At 38.7% G+C, this 20543-nt stretch overlaps 3 protein-coding genes across 3 annotated transcripts; all 3 read right to left on the bottom strand.

The window, feature by feature from the left end:
* Positions 1-195: 195 nt before the first annotated feature.
* LOC143637593 (uncharacterized) lies at positions 196-681 on the bottom strand. The gene has a single exon (XM_077104945.1). The coding sequence runs from the start codon at positions 679-681 to the stop codon at positions 196-198; it is 486 nt and encodes a 161-aa protein (XP_076961060.1).
* Positions 682-6021: 5340 nt separating this feature from the next.
* Positions 6022-6501, bottom strand: LOC143637592 (uncharacterized). The gene has a single exon (XM_077104944.1). The coding sequence runs from the start codon at positions 6499-6501 to the stop codon at positions 6022-6024; it is 480 nt and encodes a 159-aa protein (XP_076961059.1).
* Positions 6502-8396: 1895 nt separating this feature from the next.
* Positions 8397-8921, bottom strand: LOC143637590 (RING-H2 finger protein ATL52-like). The gene has a single exon (XM_077104943.1). It carries the CDS (start codon positions 8919-8921, stop codon positions 8397-8399), a length of 525 nt encoding a protein of 174 aa, XP_076961058.1.
* Between the last annotated feature and the right edge of the window lie 11622 nt (positions 8922-20543).

Here is a 20543-nt window from a genome sequence, read left to right as displayed (position 1 = left end):
TGTCTTCAAGAAACATTGCTACCTTTACTCATCTCTAAACAATCCAAATTAATAACAAGTAATTGGCTTTTTGACTTTTGTTAGATTAAAATTTTCACCAAACTCATACAAAAAGTGAAAAAACTACCAACTTTTGCACAAAATAACAACAAACTCAGTCAACCATCAACATCAAGTTTTCTTTAAACTTCATCTTCAGCATATCCTATTGAACTCTGAATCACTTGAAGACTGAAACAAAGGACTAAAAACTCTATACGAATAATCCATAGGTGGAGTCAAGCATGGTGGTGAAGCAAGTGGAGTAAAAAACAATGTATCCACTGAGCCCACATCACTCAAACTCCTTGACCCCATTTTACTCACATCATCAAACTCCATATCTTCCTTTTTTTCTTCCGCAATTGTAAACAAGAATCTTGAACAGTCCATTATGTGCTTGTTCTGATGAACATATGTTGCTTGTGGCTCATGAACTTGTGTGTCTGTGGCTAACCCTGTAGTGATCAAAGATGAAGGCTTTTTACAACAAAACATGTGCAAGATTTGTCTTGTTTCTGTGTTGGTTGACTTTTTCTTCCAACATATAAGATAGTAAAGCTCAGCCACAAGTGCTAGTAAAAGACAGCCAAACACAAAGCTTAAAACAAGTCCTATACTGCTTGAACTTGAACCACTCATCTTTTGATGTGGTGAATTTACATGTTATACAAGTGATTTAAGTGTTTTGAGAATGTTAAGGTGTAGGTGATGAGTGGTTTTATGGTGGGTGACTGACTCTTGGTTCGAGAGATGCCACCCAAAATAACACGGCATCACAAAAGAAGGAAGGTGATGTGTAATAAATGGTGTCAGTATCTGCCACTAGAACATGATATGAAGCCAGCTTTCTAAATATCTAAATAAACTTTGGGTACACCTGAAAGCCGTCTTATGTGACATGGACATTAACAGGGTGTTTATCGGATTGAATAATAAGTTATTCGATTTATTCGGTTCGGATTTTTCGAATTTGAATATTTTGAGACTTAATCTGAAATATGATCTGAATAAGGGATATTTCTATCTAGTCTGAATCTATTCGAAATCAATTTAGATTGGTTTCGGATAAAATTCGAATAATCCAAAATTATCCGAATAATCGTAAAATAACCTAATAACAAATTTTTCCTGCAGATTTATGATCCCTAAAATATTTTTACATGTTTATAATCACAATAAACATATAAAAGCGGAAAATAGAAATGAGTCTTGAACATAAATTCAAACTTCAAATAATAGTTTAAATAAACATATAAAACTGGAAAATATCACTATAACATGTTATTTATTCGAATTAAACGGATATACGAATAATACAAGCAATCCGAATTTTTTTAAATATTTGAATCCGAATAAGAATTCAGATCGGTTAACTTGAGCTTCGGTTTCAGTTCGGATTTCGGTTTTCGTGAATACCCCTAGACACGAGGGTTTAAGTAGATGCATTGTTTATAAAAGTTATCACTAATTATACGAGTCAAAACCAAGGATGGGCCGAGTGCTAAGGCGTGTCGGTCGTCTGTCCCATTTGAATTCTTTTTTTTTTGTTACATACCGACCGGCCCCCAAAAATTTTAACGACAACCCTCCTATAACTTTGAAAATGAGTGAACAACTCCCGTTAAATTCCAAGATGGACCGCGAATGAAATTAATATAGAAAATTATATATTTACAAATATAAATCTAATATATATAATTATCCCAACTAAGCCTAATATAAACATTTCCGGTCGCACACTTACCTCACCGGAAAACATCTGATCGTCGGTTACTCTGTTAGTGGCTCTCGTCTCTCGAGGTTTGAAATTTTCTGTAACTTAGGGTATGTTTTGTTGGAAGTAATGAAATGAAGAGGGAATGAAATGAGAGAAGGAATAGAATGAACAAATGAATGAAATGGATTATTATCGTTCTTTTGTCTGGGAATGAAATGAATAATTACTTTATATTGTTTGGTATCCAAAAAAACTGTAGGAATGAAATAGAAATAATAAAAATATTCCTATCGTAAAATATATATATTTTACTAAAAAAATTAAAAAAATAATAATAAAACTGAAATGGCGATGGTGGTGGTGGTAGCTCTGGCGACGAAAATGGTGGTGGTGGTCAGGCGGGGTGGTTTTGGTGGTGGGGGTGGCGGTGGTAGCATTGGTAGTGATGGCGATGGTAGGGTGGCGGCGACGTAGGTGGTTGTCAAGCAGCGACAATGGTGGTGGGCCTGGTGGCGGCGGCGAAGGTGGTGGCGACGGCGACGGTGGCGGTCAGGTGGTGGTGGTGGCTGTTTTTAGGTGGTGTTGAGAAAGTAGGGTGAGGGAGAAATGGAATGGAAAAAAAATAAGGGGGGTGGTAAGGAATGGTTTTGATGAATGTGATTCCATGTGTAATTGATGATTTCATTCCATTGAGCAACAAAACATCACTTTCTTTATTCCCACGTAATAAATCATTTCATTCCCCAATGTCATTCATGCATACCAAACGCTACCTTAAGGTCTGGAAATTCAAAATTGAAAGTTTGATTGTGTTGGTTATTTAGGGGGTGTTTGGGTGAGATTTTAAATTTTGTTTATTTAATTTTTGAAAAGCAAAAAGTGTTTAGCAAAACTCCTTCAAAAGCTTAAAAATGAAGTTTTTTTAAAGTGTTTTCCTATTTGAAAATCAAATAAGCAAATATGAAAAGCTCAAACAAACACCCCCTAGTTATTATCCAATTTTAGTTTTTGGTGTTTAGTTAATTGCTTTGATTTAGAAAATTTATTTGATAATAGTTTTTGAATTTTAGCTTATTTGAGTAGGGTTTTAGTATTGTTAAATGTTGATAACTGGTTTCTACCTTTAATCTATATTAAAGGAAGAATAAGAATGGGACCCACCCAGGAAATAATGTCATACAAAGTTTCGGACAAAGAGAAAATAAATTTGGGTTCGCCATGGACCATAGGAGGTGCTTTACATATGTTTTTTTCTCTTTTTTTTGCAATGAATTACATTAAGTTCGACACGCGTAATTAAATTGATATAAGATCAATCTTTTCACAAACTTTTTCCATGTTATGCTTTCGTCATACAAGCATTCTTTTACTTTTCATATCATCTCCAACTTTTACATTTATTCTTTATACATAAATTATTTATTACAATAAACTATTACATTTGAGTACTATGCGAGATTTTGAAAAGGGAACATGGAGATTAACAATGTTTGTACCAACAAGGGAAATAGATATACAAAGTAAACCATTCGTTATGAAGAACTCATATCCTATATTTGTTTGATGAAGCCCGAATAATATGAACCAAATTAATCTCTTTTACTTAGACTTGTTAGTGTACTCAAATCATTTGGCATGAAAACTTCTAACGTCGAGATGAAACCCTAATGATGGTCAATCTACACTCCAAACCATCGATGGACCATGTTTCAATGTGTGGCAATTGTGTCTAACTATCAAATCACCCCTACATGGCCCATCTTTGTACGACTAGATATTGTGCACACTAGAATACTATGGCCTTGTTACCTCTTCATCTTGTTATGGTTGTGGATCTTTTACACATCTAAGCTCAGCCGAAGGTGGAGCTACGATGGTTGCATCTAGTCGACAAATGGGACAACTACGATGGGAGTACAACCACATGTCAATGCAAGGGGCATGAAAAGAGTGCGTACACTCTGGCAAAGTGCGTAGCTCTTCACCATCCTCAAATTCACTTAGACACACAACACACATGGGGTCACCGTCCATTGAGCTCATGACCTTCTTGTGTTTATGGGACGGGATGAGTACTGACACATAATTCTTTTTGTTCACATGAACTGTTTGCAACTGTATCTCTATGGGGTCTTGTCGTCGTCTATCACAACACCACCAATCTAGAAAGACCATGCTACAACAGTATAACACAACCGGTAAAACTAGTCCCATCACGACACCAAGAAGCACATAACATATTTGCGGTAAAGTTCCCATTAGATTAGGAGAATAGGGTCGGAACGGGGGAAATTGAATGTAACAAATAGGCTTAGTTTTGGTTAGAAAAAAACAAGTCTAGGAATATATGGAAAGTGACGATTAGTCCAAGACGGCCAACATTTTCTTAACCTTTTGTGTACGTATGAATTTGTAGTGGGAAATTAAGAAGTTGTCAATATATATAAATACCATTAAAGATCACTTAAAACATTCAACAATTAGATTCTTAACTTATACAATGGTAATATATAATATTCGGGCTTTATCAAGATACGATTTGGTATGAGGTCTAAAATCTGACTTTGTCTACAAGTTGATGAACACATAAACACGAGAAAAGGGGGGGGGGAGGTAAATGATGCAAGAGGGTAAGAGTATCCACGACAATGTGTGGAATCCAAGGTCTGGATGATATGGATTATAAGGGGGGCATATCCAAACTACTAGAAAAAGAGATGTTTTTCTACAACTGAATTCGTAGGAAATTTGTTGGAATATCCAATTTCTAACAAGTTTCCAACAAAAAGTTATGTTGGAAAAACGCATGCTTGAAAATCGTTTTCAACCGTTTTCCAACAACTTTTCTTACAAAATTGCTACAAAAACATGTGGGTTGTATACTTCCTACAACTTTCCTACAAAAACTATTTGATTTAACATAATGTTTATTAGATAATGTTGTAGCAAGGTTGGAGCTTATTTTTTTTTGTTGAAACTAAATGTCGTAGGAAATTTGTAGGAAAGTTTTGTGGGAAAATGACTTGTTTTCTGGTAGTGTAAGTTTGTGTCTTTAGACTTCATCCAAACCACATAGGGGTAAAAGGTGGGGCCCTACTCTCACAACACACACACACACACACACAAACACACACACACACACATATATATATATATATATATATATATATATATATATATATTGACATGTATATGTATATTGTATTGTTTTAATATTATTTGATGATGTTTAAGAGGGTATGTTGTTGTGAAAAAAAATGAGGTTTTTAATAAAAGTTTAGAATCTAACATAACGTTTGATTATTTGTGAAGATTTATTGTTGTAATTGCTCTAAGGCCCTATGTAAAGATCAAGTAAATGGTGAAAAAGTGTGTCATATACGTAGGAAGGTTTCCTTACACTTATTAAACATATGTAATCTCGGTTGGAGCGTTGTTGGTCTCAGACATTAAGGCGGTGAGTTGACATGAATTCGGTCAGTTTCCGTTACATTCATTACTGTACCATAACTAAACAAAAAAAATATACGAATTGGTGTGGCTCAATAGTGTTCCGCCACTTGGCCCAATAGAAGTCATTGCGACACTAACATCCTCTTTTAATAATATATATATGTAACACGCCCAAGATTTTCAAAAAAAAAAAAAGTGGTTAATGGTAATGTAAGACGTCTTGCGTCCTGTTTGACTTTTTCAAGGCAATGCTTTCATCTTACAAATATTTTTATATTTTTCATATTATCACCAACTATTACATTTAAATATTAGGCAAATCGAAGATAAGGATATTTGAAAAGTGAGCAATGGAGATTAACAATGTTGTACCAACAACGGTTATAAATATACATATTAACCCAACCATTATGTAGAACTCATACCATATCTCTTATTGATGAAGCCAGAATAATATGAACCAACCGAATGTTTCGTTACTTACGTACTTGGAGACCAGCTTGTGTGCTCGAATCATTTGGCATGAAAAAATTTATAGTATCAAGATGATACCGACATGTTAACGAACGAACCATATAAATGATGTCACAAACTTGTGGCTTGTTGAAGTCTTTGAACACATACAAGATATACACACTTACAAACTTAAGTCGCACAGAAAAAATATGATTCGATCTTATATTTTAAACCATCAATGGACCGCATTTTCTTAGTTAGACAAGTTTGTGAGTCTAATTGATCTAAAACTAATCAAATCACCTTTACTTATCCCCACCTTGTATGACTAAATCTGGAGGCACATTGAAATATCATGGTCTTGTTACCTCTTCTTGTTGTGGTTGTTGACCATCTACACATATAACATCAACTGAAGGCGGAGCCATGCTGGTTGCATCTAGTCGACAAATGGGACAACTACGATGGGAGTACAACCACATGTCGATGCAAGGGGCATGAAAGGAATGCATACACTCAGGCATAGTGCGTAGCTCTTCTCCATCCTCAAATTCACTTAGACACACCGCACACATGGGCTCACCATCCACTGAGCCCATGACCTTCTTGTGTTTATGGGATGGGATGAGTCCCGACCCTGAATTCTTATTGCTCACATAAATCGCTTCCAACTGTATCTCCTCAGGCACTTGTTCCCGCCTACGTAGACTTATAGCCCACAAAAGGATAGGGCAACAAAAGTATAACACAAACGGTAAAACTCCACCCACGATAACAAGAATCACAAAACATAATTCGGATAAAGGTCCTTTATGGTTAATGTCATTTGCCATTAGTTGAGAGGAGTGGATCGGGAGGTAAATATGGAATGTAACAAATAGGCTTAGTGTTGGTTACAAAAAACAAGTCTAGGGATATATGTAATGGCGATTAGTCCTAGATAGCCAACATTTTCTTAGTTTCTTGTGTGACTATGAATTTTTACTAGGATATTAAGAAGTTGTAGTTACTATGTTTTTTTAATATTGTTCCAATATTAAGGTTCTGTATAGATACCATAATAGATCATTTAAAACGTTCAATAACTGGGGTCTTAAATATTTCATTGGTATTTATATTATTTGGGCTTTATCAAGACACGATATAGTATAAACATTGTTAATCCTCGGGCGTTAATTTGACTACAATTCTTCATAATGGATGGTTTGTTTTGTTTTTCTTTTATTTTCGTTGTTACTATAAACGTCGTTAATCTTCAACGCAAATTTGACTACAAGCCGACTAAATTTCTTTATTTGCTTTTCATGTTTGACTACGTCTAACAAATGATTGTGGTGCACTTAAATACGAGGGGGAGTAAGAAAATGATGCATGAGGGTGAGGCTGTATGCAAAGGTCAGGTGAAAGGTGAAAGGTGAAAACAAATATGTCACGTAGGTTATGAAGCATATGTAACGGTTAAGTGAGACGATTTTACACTTAAATTAACTTTTTTAATATATCTCACTAACCATTTTTATATAGTTAACTTTATCTATATTAATTCTTATAAAAAATAAAACATGAATATTAATTTACTTTTTTAGCATTAAAAAATAACAAAATGCACCAAATGAAATCATACAACGCGCAAAATACAAAATGCACCAAATGAAATCATACAACGCGCAAAATGTTGTATTTTCCCAAATATCTTGCGTCATCCTCTAGATGGATTCACTATCTCACTCCGTAAAATGAATGTCAACAGTAGCCAAAGTAATTCCATACCCGCTCTTTCATTATAACACTTAGTCTTAGGGGCTGTTTGGTTTATTCAGATTTGAATGAGCATCTGTCCCATTCAGCAACAAAAGTAAGTCTGAATTATTCAGACCTAATTTTAATCATTCAGATGTTTTTCTGTTTGAAACCAAACAGTCTGAAGTCTGAATGAATCAGATGTAACCAAACAACCCATTTAGAGATCGTTTAAATTTGACATCCTCTCCGATATAGTGTTTATTTGTAACCAAGATTTAGGCACCTGAATACCAAAAATTAGCCACGCCCATGAAAAAAATACTTGAGTCCGCCACTAATTAACAAGTGGTGTGAACTTTGATTGATCGGATAAGGGAGAGGAAACATGCTTCAAAGCTTTCTTTCACGTTCAAAACTTCTCCATCGACGATTGTATGCCTCCTCCAATTCAGAATGTATTGTAGAGTCAATGAGTGTATGCATACTCCGATTTTGACACTTCTTGATAAATTAAAAACTTATTCTAAGTAGTGTATCTATTTTACGAACATCCTTGCATTTTCAACATTATCACTAACTTTTACATTTAATTTTGCATAGCCACCAAATTATTTGTTATAATAAACTATTACTTTTAAAAGCAGGCAAAGTGAAGATAATCAATTGGCTTTGAGAAGGGAGCATGTAGATCAAGATTGTCTCTACCAAGAATGGGAATACATATACAAAATAAACCATCCATTATATGAAGAACTCACACCAAATCGCGAAATGTGTCTCACGCATATAGCCCCGCTTGTTTACTCGAATAATTTGGCGTGAAAAGTTCTAGCCTCGAGATGAAGCCCTATTGAAGGGTTATCAGGTTGGAAGTTAGTAATATATGTAAAAGATCGGTATTGCACAAAACAAACTCAAAACCAAAACAAGCCCCAAGAGAGTAACTAACTAGTCACATTAACTATCCTAAAGCATTTTCTTACCTTTACACAACCCTACTTTGTACGACTACATCTTGTGTCACATCAGAATATTGTGGTCTTGTTACCTCTTCTTCTTGTTGAGGTTGTGGCCCAACTACACATATAACCTCAACTGAAGATGGAGCCACAATTGTTGCCTCTACTCGACAAATGGGACAACTACGATGTGAATACAACCACATGTCGATACAAGGGACATGAAAAGAGTGCATACACTCAGGCAAAGTGCGTAGCTCATCTCCTTCCTCAAACTCACTCAGACACACCGCACACATGGGCTCGCCATCCTCTGAGTCCGTGACCTTCTTGTGTTTGTGTGACGGGATGAGCCCAACCATTGAATTCTCATTGCTCACATCATTTTCTTGTAATTGTCTCTCTATGGGGCCTTGTTGTCGCCCACGATGACGTAGATCCCAAAAAAGCATCGAGACGCAGTGGTATAACGCAATTAGTAAGGCTCCGCACGCGATAATAAGAAGCATAATATATACTTCGGTTAAAAACCCGTTATTGTCGCCTGCCATTAGATTGGGATGAGGGGTCACGGGAAAAATGGAATGTAGGAAATAGACTTGGTAAGACAAAACAAGGCTAGGAATATATGAAACGGGACGATTAGTCCCAAGATGAGCCAAAATTTTCTTGTGTGCATCATGAATTTTTAATAGTAAATTAAGTAGTTGTAATTACTAATTTTTTTTTTTAAATAATGTTCTTTTTCTTAGTTGTATATAAAAATACCATAAAGGATAAACCATTTAAATGTTTACCGGCCTAAATGTTTAACCATCTTTGAACACTGACCAGTACAAATGATTAGAGATAATAATTATTACTGAGAATGTGATAATCAGCTTTGAATACCGAAGACTACTACCGAAGACTTAGTAGTTACTTGATGCTAACCTTATATGCTTATGTGTTTTTGACTTTTGTTGATTACGGGATTGTTTGGCCTAGCTTTTATTTTTTAGCTTATGTTTTTATTTTAAAGTAGCTTATAGCTTGTTTTCTATTATTTAATAAGCTTTTTTTTAAGTGTTTGGATTAGCTTATATTTTACAAGTTGATTATACGTCTTAATAAGTTGTTAGATCCATCATTCTTTATTTTGTTTTAGTAATAAGTTGCTTCAATATTATTAATTATTCATCATTTGAATGCCAAGAGTATTTACCCCTTTAGACAAATAAGCTTCTTTAAGTAAGCTAAAAAACCATATTCAACTAAGCTTATTTAAATTAGCTTATATAAACCTATAAGCATAATCTAAAAAAGCTAAACCAAATACCAAGTTAAGCTTACTTTATAAAAAAGGCTAAAAAAACTATAAGCTTTGCTAAAAAAGCTATGCCAATCGGCAATCATCCCTACATGGAAACATCATTGATCATTTTGGTGGCATGGGCTCTAAGAGCACCCACAACACGCCCTACATAAAATCACCATTGTGGCTCAAATGCTTCTTTCTCGTCTGCCATTTTGTTTGGAACTAAAAACTAAAAGTCTTCAACGTACCAACGATGTGAGTTCCCTTTCTCACACACACATTTTATAGATTATTTTATTGTGTTTTTAAGAAAATTTGAAATCTGATACAGAGTTTTATGTTGCGACTTATAAAAGTTTGTTGTTATGGTTGCTATCACGGATGTTAAGAGCATTCTCATCCAACCCTTTATCCATAAATTCAAAATTACACTAAAATACACAACATTTTCTCGCTCGTTTTCAATTAAATAATATTTGTTTATACCTTTATCATTACCGTTTCTTTCTCCTTCACTCACAACCACTTTCAAAATATATTAAAGATTATATGGGGTTAACAATAACTTTTCAAATATACAGAATAATTATTACGTTTTATAAAATATAAAAACTTTTCACTCACAACACCCTAAGGGGCTGTTTGTTTTTTGACAAAACCTCTTCCAGACCACTTTTCGCTTCGCCGCGCAGAACACGCGCAGAGGTTGTGGTATGTAGTGTGTTTGTTTTCCCGAAGCCATTTCATTAAAAAACCTCTTCCAAACATGTTGTAACACCCCGACCAAAGGCGGATTATACATCGGGGCGCCACATATTGTTTCATTACTCGTGACACTATTGGTGTCAATATTTATTAATACACATTTTATCGCGCACGCGCAGCGGGGAAAATAAAGAACATAAATCAAACATAAATCAATATATTATAAATTATAACATTCAAACAACATTAACTTGTCTTGATACATTTTAATTCTAGGTCCAAAAGTAAAAACGTCCTACGTGTCCACAAGCTCCAAAACAGCTACTGCAAACCTGAACATGTGTTAAAATAAACGTCAAACACTTGCGTGTTGGTGAGAAATCAAGTTTAATACAATACATAGATAACAATAAATCTGCGCGCAACATGTGTATGTCTGGTTTTCAACAAGGGTGTAATCTGATCGGGACCAACTCTAAGAGACAAGACTGCCAGTGCTCACAATTGAGCTCACAAACAAGACTAACTGTGCATGTGTAAACAAAAGAGAAAATCATAAACGAATGTTCTCCCGTGTTCATCTAATGGTACCATGAAAACTGCGGAATAGACCGTCAATACGGTTAATGATCCACACATACAAATAAACAGCCAAGTTTACGTCCTCAACACATGGGATACTGCGCGACTAAAGTTCATAAACAGTTTACGACTCAAGTTTTGTATGAACACATGAACATCCCAAAGCATTTAAAATAAAAAGGGATTAGATACGAGATAACTCACTTGATAAACGATGCGGTGTAAGATAAAGCAAGAACCAACTTTAAACAAGCACAAGTTAACCTATAAATAAGATTATTGTTTTAATGATCTGTTTTAAGTCTTGATAATAAGTTAGCATAATTAATAAGTAAATTATTATATAATATATATATATTACCGGAAAAGCAGGGCAGAACAGGGAGGAAGACGGAGGCAGAGAGGAAGACGGCAGAGAGAGCAAGGAGCAAGAGAACAGGAGAGATTAAGTGTTTGTGTGTGATGTGTTATGAAAATATTATTATTATTTATAGAGAAACCCTAGGGAACACAATCCCTAGAAAAAGGGGAAAAGATCTCAAAAAGTAAAAGAAAAGATATCAACGGTAAAAAGTTCTGAAAAGTAAAGATATCAAAAGATATGGCAGCTGCAGGGGGCAAGATAAAGCTGACAGCGAACAGTAAAAAGGCATGGGCAGGTCAGATAAAGGTACTGGTCAAGCATGGCAAAAGCAGATCTCAAAAGATTATGTCAGTCACTTTTTCTATCAACCAATGGGGTTGGTACGCATGCTGCGCCGAAAGTAACTATTCAGACATAAAGCAGATTAGGTCAACAACACAAAAGATAAGACAACACAAAAGCAAACGGCTAGATTAAACAGAAGAAAAACTCAAAGGGTTAAGCGCGGGAAGGCTGAGTGCGCGAGCGCGAAGGCTGGCACAACAATCCTTAGCGCACTGCGGGAAGAATCACAAATCCTTCGCGTGCTGCGTGAAGAACAAGAATTCTAAGCGCATCGCGGGAAGAACATACATTCTTAGCGCATTGCGGGAAGAACATGCATTCTTAGCGCGCTGCGAGAAGAGTTCTCTTCACGCATCGCAGGAACAAGATGTCTTCACGCAGGCTTCCTATGTAAGGAGTCTGGCGCGTGGAGCTGCAGACATCCTTAGGCGGGAAGAACCAAAGGACAAGCAAAGAGTTAGAAGAAAGAGGAAACAAGGCTTAAGGGCGGGACAGCGACAAGAGGGAACAGAAGGCGGAAAGAGAGAAGAGGGATGGGACGGCGGAAAGAAAGAGAGAGAGAGGCGGGAAGGAAAATATATATATATTATTATTAAAAGTAAAATATAAGTATAAATAAATATTAAATCATAAAAAAAAGAGATCGGGTCAGAGAAACGGGTACCTGGGTCGGGTCGGATCAGGGCAGATGTCACAGTCTCCCCTACTTTAAGAAATTTCGTCCCGAAATTTATCTCGAAGTAGGTTGCGCAGAGAACAGGTGCGGGTACTTGATCTTCATTTGATCTTCCCTTTCCCATGTAAACTCGGCTCCGCGCTTGGACTCCCAACGAACTTTCACGATAGGGATACGACTGCGCTTGGTTTGCTTAACCTCGCGATCCATAATCTCGACAGGCTTCTCAACGAAATGCATAGATTCATCAATTTGAACTTCATCAAGTGGAATGTGAAGGTTCTCGTCAGCTAAACACTTCTTGAGATTGGATACATGGAACGTTGGATGCACATTACTGAGCGCGGGCGGCAGGTCAAGTCTGTAGGCAACTTTTCCCACACGCGCGAGAATCTTGAATGGACCAACATATCGAGGAGCAAGCTTACCTTTCTTCCCAAAGCGGACAACACCTTTCCAAGGCGACACTTTGAGGAGAACAAGATCACCAACTTGAAATTCGAGAGGCTTTCGCCTACGATCTGCGTAACTCTTCTGTCGGCTCCTGGCAGTCAGCAGATGATCACGGATCTTGGCGATTTTATCAGTTGTCTCTTGAACAAGTTCGGGTCCTGTGATTTGAGCTTCTCCCACTTCGCTCCAACAAATCGGGGAGCGGCACTTACGACCGTAAAGTGCTTCAAATGGGGCCATACCAATACTGGAATGATAGCTGTTATTATAAGAAAACTCAATCAAAGGCAGGTGCGAATCCCAATTACCTCCAAAATCAAGAACACAAGATCGGAGCATATCCTCAAGAGTTTGAATAGTTCGCTCAGACTGTCCGTCAGTCTGAGGATGATATGCCGTACTCATGTCCAAGCGAGTTCCTAGCGCAGATTGGAGAGATTTCCAAAAGCGAGATATAAAACGGCCATCGCGATCGGATATGATGCTTAAAGGAGTACCATGGCGGCAGACAATTTCCTTGACATAAAGCTGCGCGAGTTGCTCAACACGGTAGTTTTCACGAATGGGCAGGAAGTGAGCAGACTTAGTCAATCGATCCACTATTACCCAAATGCTATCATGTTTGCTTGCTGTCAAAGGTAACTTGGTAATAAAGTCCATCGCTACACATTCCCATTTCCACGTAGGAATTTATGGTTGTTCGAGCAAACCAGACGGGCGTTGGTGTTCAGCTTTCACTTTAGAACAAGTCAGGCATCTAGCTACGAACACAGCAATATCCACCAATAAGTTATGCGCAAATCCTTGTACATCTTATCAGCGCCGGGATGAATAGAATACCGAGATTTGTGTGCTTCACAAAGGATATCAGCGCGAAGATTCTCATCAAAGGGAATCCAGATGCGATTAAGATAGCAGAGAATTCCACTCAGATTAGGGACAAAGAGTGCTTCCGCGCCACACGCTAACTCGGCGCGAAGATTACCATTACTGATGGATGCGCGCTGCGCGTCACGAATACGCGATTCAAGGTTGCTTTGAATCGGCGCGAAGTGAAGCTGGGTGCGCGGCAAGATACAGTTAAGTTGGCAGGGTTTTCGGCTGAGCGCATCGGCTACCACATTAGCCTTACCAGGATGATACCGGATCTCACAATCGTAATCGCTGATGAGTTCGTTCCATCGGCGTTGTCTCATGTTAAGTTCCTTTTGATCAAAGATATGCTGAAGGCTTTTATGGTCAGTGTAGAGGATACACTTAGTACCATAAAGGTAGTGTCTCCAGATCTTCAAGGCAAAAACAACTGCACCAAGTTCGAGGTCGTGAGTTGTATAATTCTTCTCGTGAACCTTGAGTTGCCTCGATGCGTAAGCGATAACCTTGCCTCGTTGCATAAGAACACAACCGAGACCTTGGTTGGAGGCATCGCAGTACACGACAAAATCATCATTACCCTCAGGTAGTGCAAGAACAGGAGCTTCACACAACAAACGCTTGAGCGTTAGAAAGGCTTCTTCTTGCTTCGAGCCCCAAATATACGGTTTACCTTTGTGCGTCAGAGCTGTTAAAGGCAAAGCGATCTTCGAGAAGTTCGAAATAAAGCGCCGGTAATAACCAGCTAAGCCTAGAAAGGAACGGATCTCAGAAGGAGAGGATGGCGTAATCCAGTTCTTGATTGCTTCAATCTTGGATGGGTCGACATGAATACCCATCTTGTTTACAACATGACCAAGAAACTGTACTTCATCAGACCAAAATTCACACTTGGAAAGCTTAGCATAGAGCTGCTCGGTTTGAAGCTTCTGCAACACTAACCGAAGATGTTGCTCATGCTCGGCCTTGGTCTTAGAATACACCAGAACATCATCGATAAACACGATCACGAATTTATCCAAGAAAGGCCTACACACCCGATTCATAAGATCCATGAAAACGGCGGGTGCGTTGGTTAGACCGAAGGACATGACCAAGAATTCAAAATGGCCATAACGAGTTCGAAAAGCAGTTTTCGGAACATCTTCATCGCGGATGCGCAACTGGTGATAACCAGAACGGAGATCGATCTTCGAGAAACAGGAGGCACCTTGGAGTTGATCAAAGAGGTCGTCAATACGTGGTAAGGGATACCGGTTTTTAATGGTGAGTTTGTTCAACTCGCGGTAATCAATACACATGCGAAACGATCCATCTTTCTTTTTAACGAACAACACCGGAGCACCCCAGGGCGAAGAGCTAGGGCGGATGAATCCTTTAGCAGTCAACTCTTGAAGTTGGCTGGCCAATTCTTGCATCTCAGCGGGTGCAAGACGGTAAGGAGATTTAGCTACGGGGGAAGCACCAGGGACAAGATCAACACGAAACTCGACTTCACGAGCGGGAGGGATACCAGGAAGATCATCAGGAAAAACTTCAGGGAAATCACGCACAACAGGGATATCGCGAAGCTTCTTTCCTTCATCGGGTTTAACCACATGGGCTAGAAATGCAATACACTTCTTCCGCAAGAGTCTTTGGGCTTCGGCGCAAGACATAAGTTTAAGACCACTGGAGGGTTTTTCGCCGTAGATGTGAAGGTCACCATTTTCTCGAGGAATGCGAATCAACTTCTTGGCGCAATTAACTTCGGCGCGATTCTTCGAGAGCCAGTCCATACCAATAATAACATCAAAGCTTCCAAGAGGCATAGGGATGAGGTCGATCAGAAAATCGTTTTCGTTAAGATTAAGCGTACAATCTTTAATCACCGAGTTAATTAAAACAGTTTCACCGTTAGCCAATTCAACTGAAAAATCTTCTTTTAAATCGTTGCGCGGTCGCGCAAGCTTCTGCTCGAAGGCGCGAGAGATAAAGCTTCGATCGGCGCCAGTATCAAAAAGTACAGAAGCATAAAATCCGTTAAGTAAAAATGTACCATTAACTACGTCATTATTCGCTTGCGCTTGGTGCGCGGTTATGTTAAAAGCTCGTCCACGCGTCACTTGGTTCGAAATCTGGTTCACCGGATTCGCTTGTGTGATTTGCACTTGTAGTCTCGGGCACGCGTTCCGGAAATGACTGGGATCACCGCAGTTAAAGCACGATCTGGGTCGTGGGTTTTGGTAGGTTGGTTGTGGGTTCTGCGGGTAGACTGGTGGTGTTGGCGCAATTGGATTGGCGGGAAGGACTCTACAGTTTTCAGCAGTGTGACCAGTACGGCCACATCGGTTACAAAGTCGACACGGGGTTTGGGTTGGGTGGTGAAATCTACAGGTTGGGCAAAAGGGATGGTTTCCTGTGTAAGGTTTCTTAGTTGGCGGGGCAGGGAGTGCTGGATTGGTTAAGGCATAGTTGTGGACTGTAGGGGGAGTTGGGTAGGCTGATAGTGGGTTAGGCGCGTAAACTGAGGGTTGGTATGCGGGTTGCTGGACAATGGGCGGGTTGGTAAGCGCATAGGCCTTGCGTCTGCGCTTGAGGTTGTTATGGTTTGAGGGTTCTGGTTTGGTTTCTGCGGGTTCAGGGACAGTTTTGGTGGTTTTGGTCTTCTCAGTTCCCCGCAGGAACAGAGTTCCTGCTCTGACATGGTTGTCGCTGAGCACAGCGGCCAACTCAATGGCGTCAGAGAGGGTAACTGGGTTTCTGGCCCATACAGAATCTTGAATTTCCATGGGGAGACCCCCAAGGAATTTCTCTATGGCTCGGCGGGAAGGGGTAACAAGGTGAGGGACCAGTAAGCTTAGCTCGTGGAAGCGCGTCGCGTACTCGCGCGCTTCGCCGCTGTATTGCTTCAAGTTCCAGAATTCTTCCTCCAGGCGCTTAACTTCGTTGGGAGGGCAGAATTCTCGCGTAAGAATTTCCTTGAATTCCTCCCATGTCATGCTAGAAGCAGCCTCTGCGCCACGCGCATGAGTTACTCCATTCCACCATGTAAGCGCTCTGGATTCCAGGACACTGGAAGCATATAGGGTTCGTCTTTCCGAGGGGCATTGGGTATGGAGGAAAGTGTTTTCAATCTTTTCGAGCCATTGGAGCATCACGGTGGCTCCTTCAAGACCTGTGAACTTCGGAGGGTTACCCGCATTAAAGGACTTAATGTTATAACTCGAGGTGTTGGTATTGTTTTGGCTCAAAGCTTGGGCTATTGCGGCGGCCATTTCCTGGGAACGTTGCTGTCTACGCATGCGCGAGGCTTCTCTTCTCTGAAATCGGCGAGATAGCGGAGGCATTCTATAAAAGTTTTAATTTTAGTTAATATCTTGGTTTTATCGCAAAGTATAACTTTATAAAGCTTGGTTTCGCAGAGTTAGATGCTATCAAAAGTTAAAGTAAAATAAATGACCCAAAATGCAGACTTAATAAAGGTAACAAATTCGAATCAGAAATCGACAATTCATGTATCGCCATGACTTTCCGAATTCCCAATTTAAAATATACGAGTAAACGAGTATTGGAGATTGACGATTCATGTATCACCATGACTTTCCAATCTTCAATATAAAATATACAAGAAAATGAGTATTGGAGGTTGACAATTCATGTATCACCATGACTTTTCAAGTCTCCAACCTCAGAACATAATCGTAAATGGAAATTGAAAATCAACTATTCATGTATCACCATGACTTTTCGGATTTTCAAATCCCACAAACGAATATGTAAGTAAAATCAATAAAAATCGAAATTCAACCAAAATCGAAATATCGCGAAATAAAACATAAAATCATATACTGCGCGAGTGCGAGCATATTCATAAATAACGAGTAATTAACAATAAGCGCGCAAACATGAGATTTCTCTCATGCGCGAGAAGGGACTCTTAGGTATTCTAGGCCGTTACGTCTAACCACCTATCCTAAAGTCAACGAGCTCTGATACCAATCTGTAACACCCCGACCAAAGGCGGATTATACATCGGGGCGCCACATATTGTTTCATTACTCGTGACACTATTGGTGTCAATATTTATTAATACACATTTTATCGCGCACGCGCAGCGGGGAAAATAAAGAACATAAATCAAACATAAATCAATATATTATAAATTATAACATTCAAACAACATTAACTTGTCTTGATACATTTTAATTCTAGGTCCAAAAGTAAAAACGTCCTACGTGTCCACAAGCTCCAAAACAGCTACTGCAAACCTGAACATGTGTTAAAATAAACGTCAAACACTTGCGTGTTGGTGAGAAATCAAGTTTAATACAATACATAGATAACAATAAATCTGCGCGCAACATGTGTATGTCTGGTTTTCAACAAGGGTGTAATCTGATCGGGACCAACTCTAAGAGACAAGACTGCCAGTGCTCACAATTGAGCTCACAAACAAGACTAACTGTGCATGTGTAAACAAAAGAGAAAATCATAAACGAATGTTCTCCCGTGTTCATCTAATGGTACCATGAAAACTGCGGAATAGACCGTCAATACGGTTAATGATCCACACATACAAATAAACAGCCAAGTTTACGTCCTCAACACATGGGATACTGCGCGACTAAAGTTCATAAACAGTTTACGACTCAAGTTTTGTATGAACACATGAACATCCCAAAGCATTTAAAATAAAAAGGGATTAGATACGAGATAACTCACTTGATAAACGATGCGGTGTAAGATAAAGCAAGAACCAACTTTAAACAAGCACAAGTTAACCTATAAATAAGATTATTGTTTTAATGATCTGTTTTAAGTCTTGATAATAAGTTAGCATAATTAATAAGTAAATTATTATATAATATATATATATTACCGGAAAAGCAGGGCAGAACAGGGAGGAAGACGGAGGCAGAGAGGAAGACGGCAGAGAGAGCAAGGAGCAAGAGAACAGGAGAGATTAAGTGTTTGTGTGTGATGTGTTATGAAAATATTATTATTATTTATAGAGAAACCCTAGGGAACACAATCCCTAGAAAAAGGGGAAAAGATCTCAAAAAGTAAAAGAAAAGATATCAACGGTAAAAAGTTCTGAAAAGTAAAGATATCAAAAGATATGGCAGCTGCAGGGGGCAAGATAAAGCTGACAGCGAACAGTAAAAAGGCATGGGCAGGTCAGATAAAGGTACTGGTCAAGCATGGCAAAAGCAGATCTCAAAAGATTATGTCAGTCACTTTTTCTATCAACCAATGGGGTTGGTACGCATGCTGCGCCGAAAGTAACTATTCAGACATAAAGCAGATTAGGTCAACAACACAAAAGATAAGACAACACAAAAGCAAACGGCTAGATTAAACAGAAGAAAAACTCAAAGGGTTAAGCGCGGGAAGGCTGAGTGCGCGAGCGCGAAGGCTGGCACAACAATCCTTAGCGCACTGCGGGAAGAATCACAAATCCTTCGCGTGCTGCGTGAAGAACAAGAATTCTAAGCGCATCGCGGGAAGAACATACATTCTTAGCGCATTGCGGGAAGAACATGCATTCTTAGCGCGCTGCGAGAAGAGTTCTCTTCACGCATCGCAGGAACAAGATGTCTTCACGCAGGCTTCCTATGTAAGGAGTCTGGCGCGTGGAGCTGCAGACATCCTTAGGCGGGAAGAACCAAAGGACAAGCAAAGAGTTAGAAGAAAGAGGAAACAAGGCTTAAGGGCGGGACAGCGACAAGAGGGAACAGAAGGCGGAAAGAGAGAAGAGGGATGGGACGGCGGAAAGAAAGAGAGAGAGAGGCGGGAAGGAATATATATATATATTATTATTAAAAGTAAAATATAAGTATAAATAAATATTAAATCATAAAAAAAAGAGATCGGGTCAGAGAAACGGGTACCTGGGTCGGGTCGGATCAGGGCAGATGTCACACATGTTCTCTTAAAAGTGTTGTGAATGCTACTTCTCATCTCTTTCAGACCTCTTCTCCTTTGTTTTCCCGTCGCCGTTCCAACCCAACCACCGCCACTGCCTTTGTGGCGGATTGACGGTGGTAGTGACGGATTGTGGTGAGGGTTGTTTGGTGGCAGAGCGACGATGGCGGTGGTGTTGGATTACGGCGATGGGTTGTCGGAGAGAAGAAGAACAAAGGAGAGGAAGAAGAAGAGAGGAAGAAGAAAAGTGGAGAAGAAAAGAAGATAGAAAAGTTTATATGTCTTGTGAGATTAGATTAGAATAATTATAAGTTTTGGTAGTCTACGGATGTTAAAAAACAAACAGTCTTCTTGTTGTAGATTGCAGAGTTTTGGTCCACCTCTTCTGCTACAGATGTTGGCAGATGTGGTTTCGCAGACTTATGACATTTTACCTCTGAAAAACAAACAACACCTAAATCACTTTATAAATTATAAAAACACTCCTCAAATGATACAGGGCATTGGATGAGAATGCTATGCAACTTATTTTATTTTATATAACACAAATTATATAAGTATACAAAAAGTTTTAAAAAATGGATATTAAAACAAAAATTTTAATAAACGTGTTAAGTTAAAATAGTTAAAACAAATAAAAAAATTAAACATATTAGAGTAGTAAAGTGAAATTACCAAATGGTAAATACCAATTATTACCAAAGCATCAACCTGCCATGTCATCGATCCATCACTTCCTCTTAATAACAACTCTCGTCCATCGATTACACTTCAATCAACGGCTCACATCTATTCAAATTTCACCTTTTCAACACCCCGCGTATATTTCATATAATTCAATTTATTTCATTTACCGCCCAAAATTCAAAATCCCCAATTCCACCATCCCTATATAAACCCTAACACACACACTTCCAAAATCAATCAATCAAACAATCACTCAATTGTTCAATTCAAATTCCAACTTGACA

This window comes from Bidens hawaiensis, unplaced genomic scaffold, assembly GCF_021521415.1.
Source record: "Bidens hawaiensis isolate Kalapana, Puna unplaced genomic scaffold, B.hawaiensis_p1.1 tig00008374_1, whole genome shotgun sequence".
Classification (NCBI taxonomy): domain Eukaryota; kingdom Viridiplantae; phylum Streptophyta; class Magnoliopsida; order Asterales; family Asteraceae; genus Bidens; species Bidens hawaiensis.
This window is presented reverse-complemented; position numbering and strand designations above follow the sequence as displayed.

Coding starts and splice junctions, on each gene's coding strand:
- LOC143637593 (XM_077104945.1), bottom strand. CDS start 681: ATGAGTGGTTCAAGTTCAAGCAGTATAGGACTTGTTTTAAGCTTTGTG.
- LOC143637592 (XM_077104944.1), bottom strand. CDS start 6,501: ATGGCAAATGACATTAACCATAAAGGACCTTTATCCGAATTATGTTTT.
- LOC143637590 (XM_077104943.1), bottom strand. CDS start 8,921: ATGGCAGGCGACAATAACGGGTTTTTAACCGAAGTATATATTATGCTT.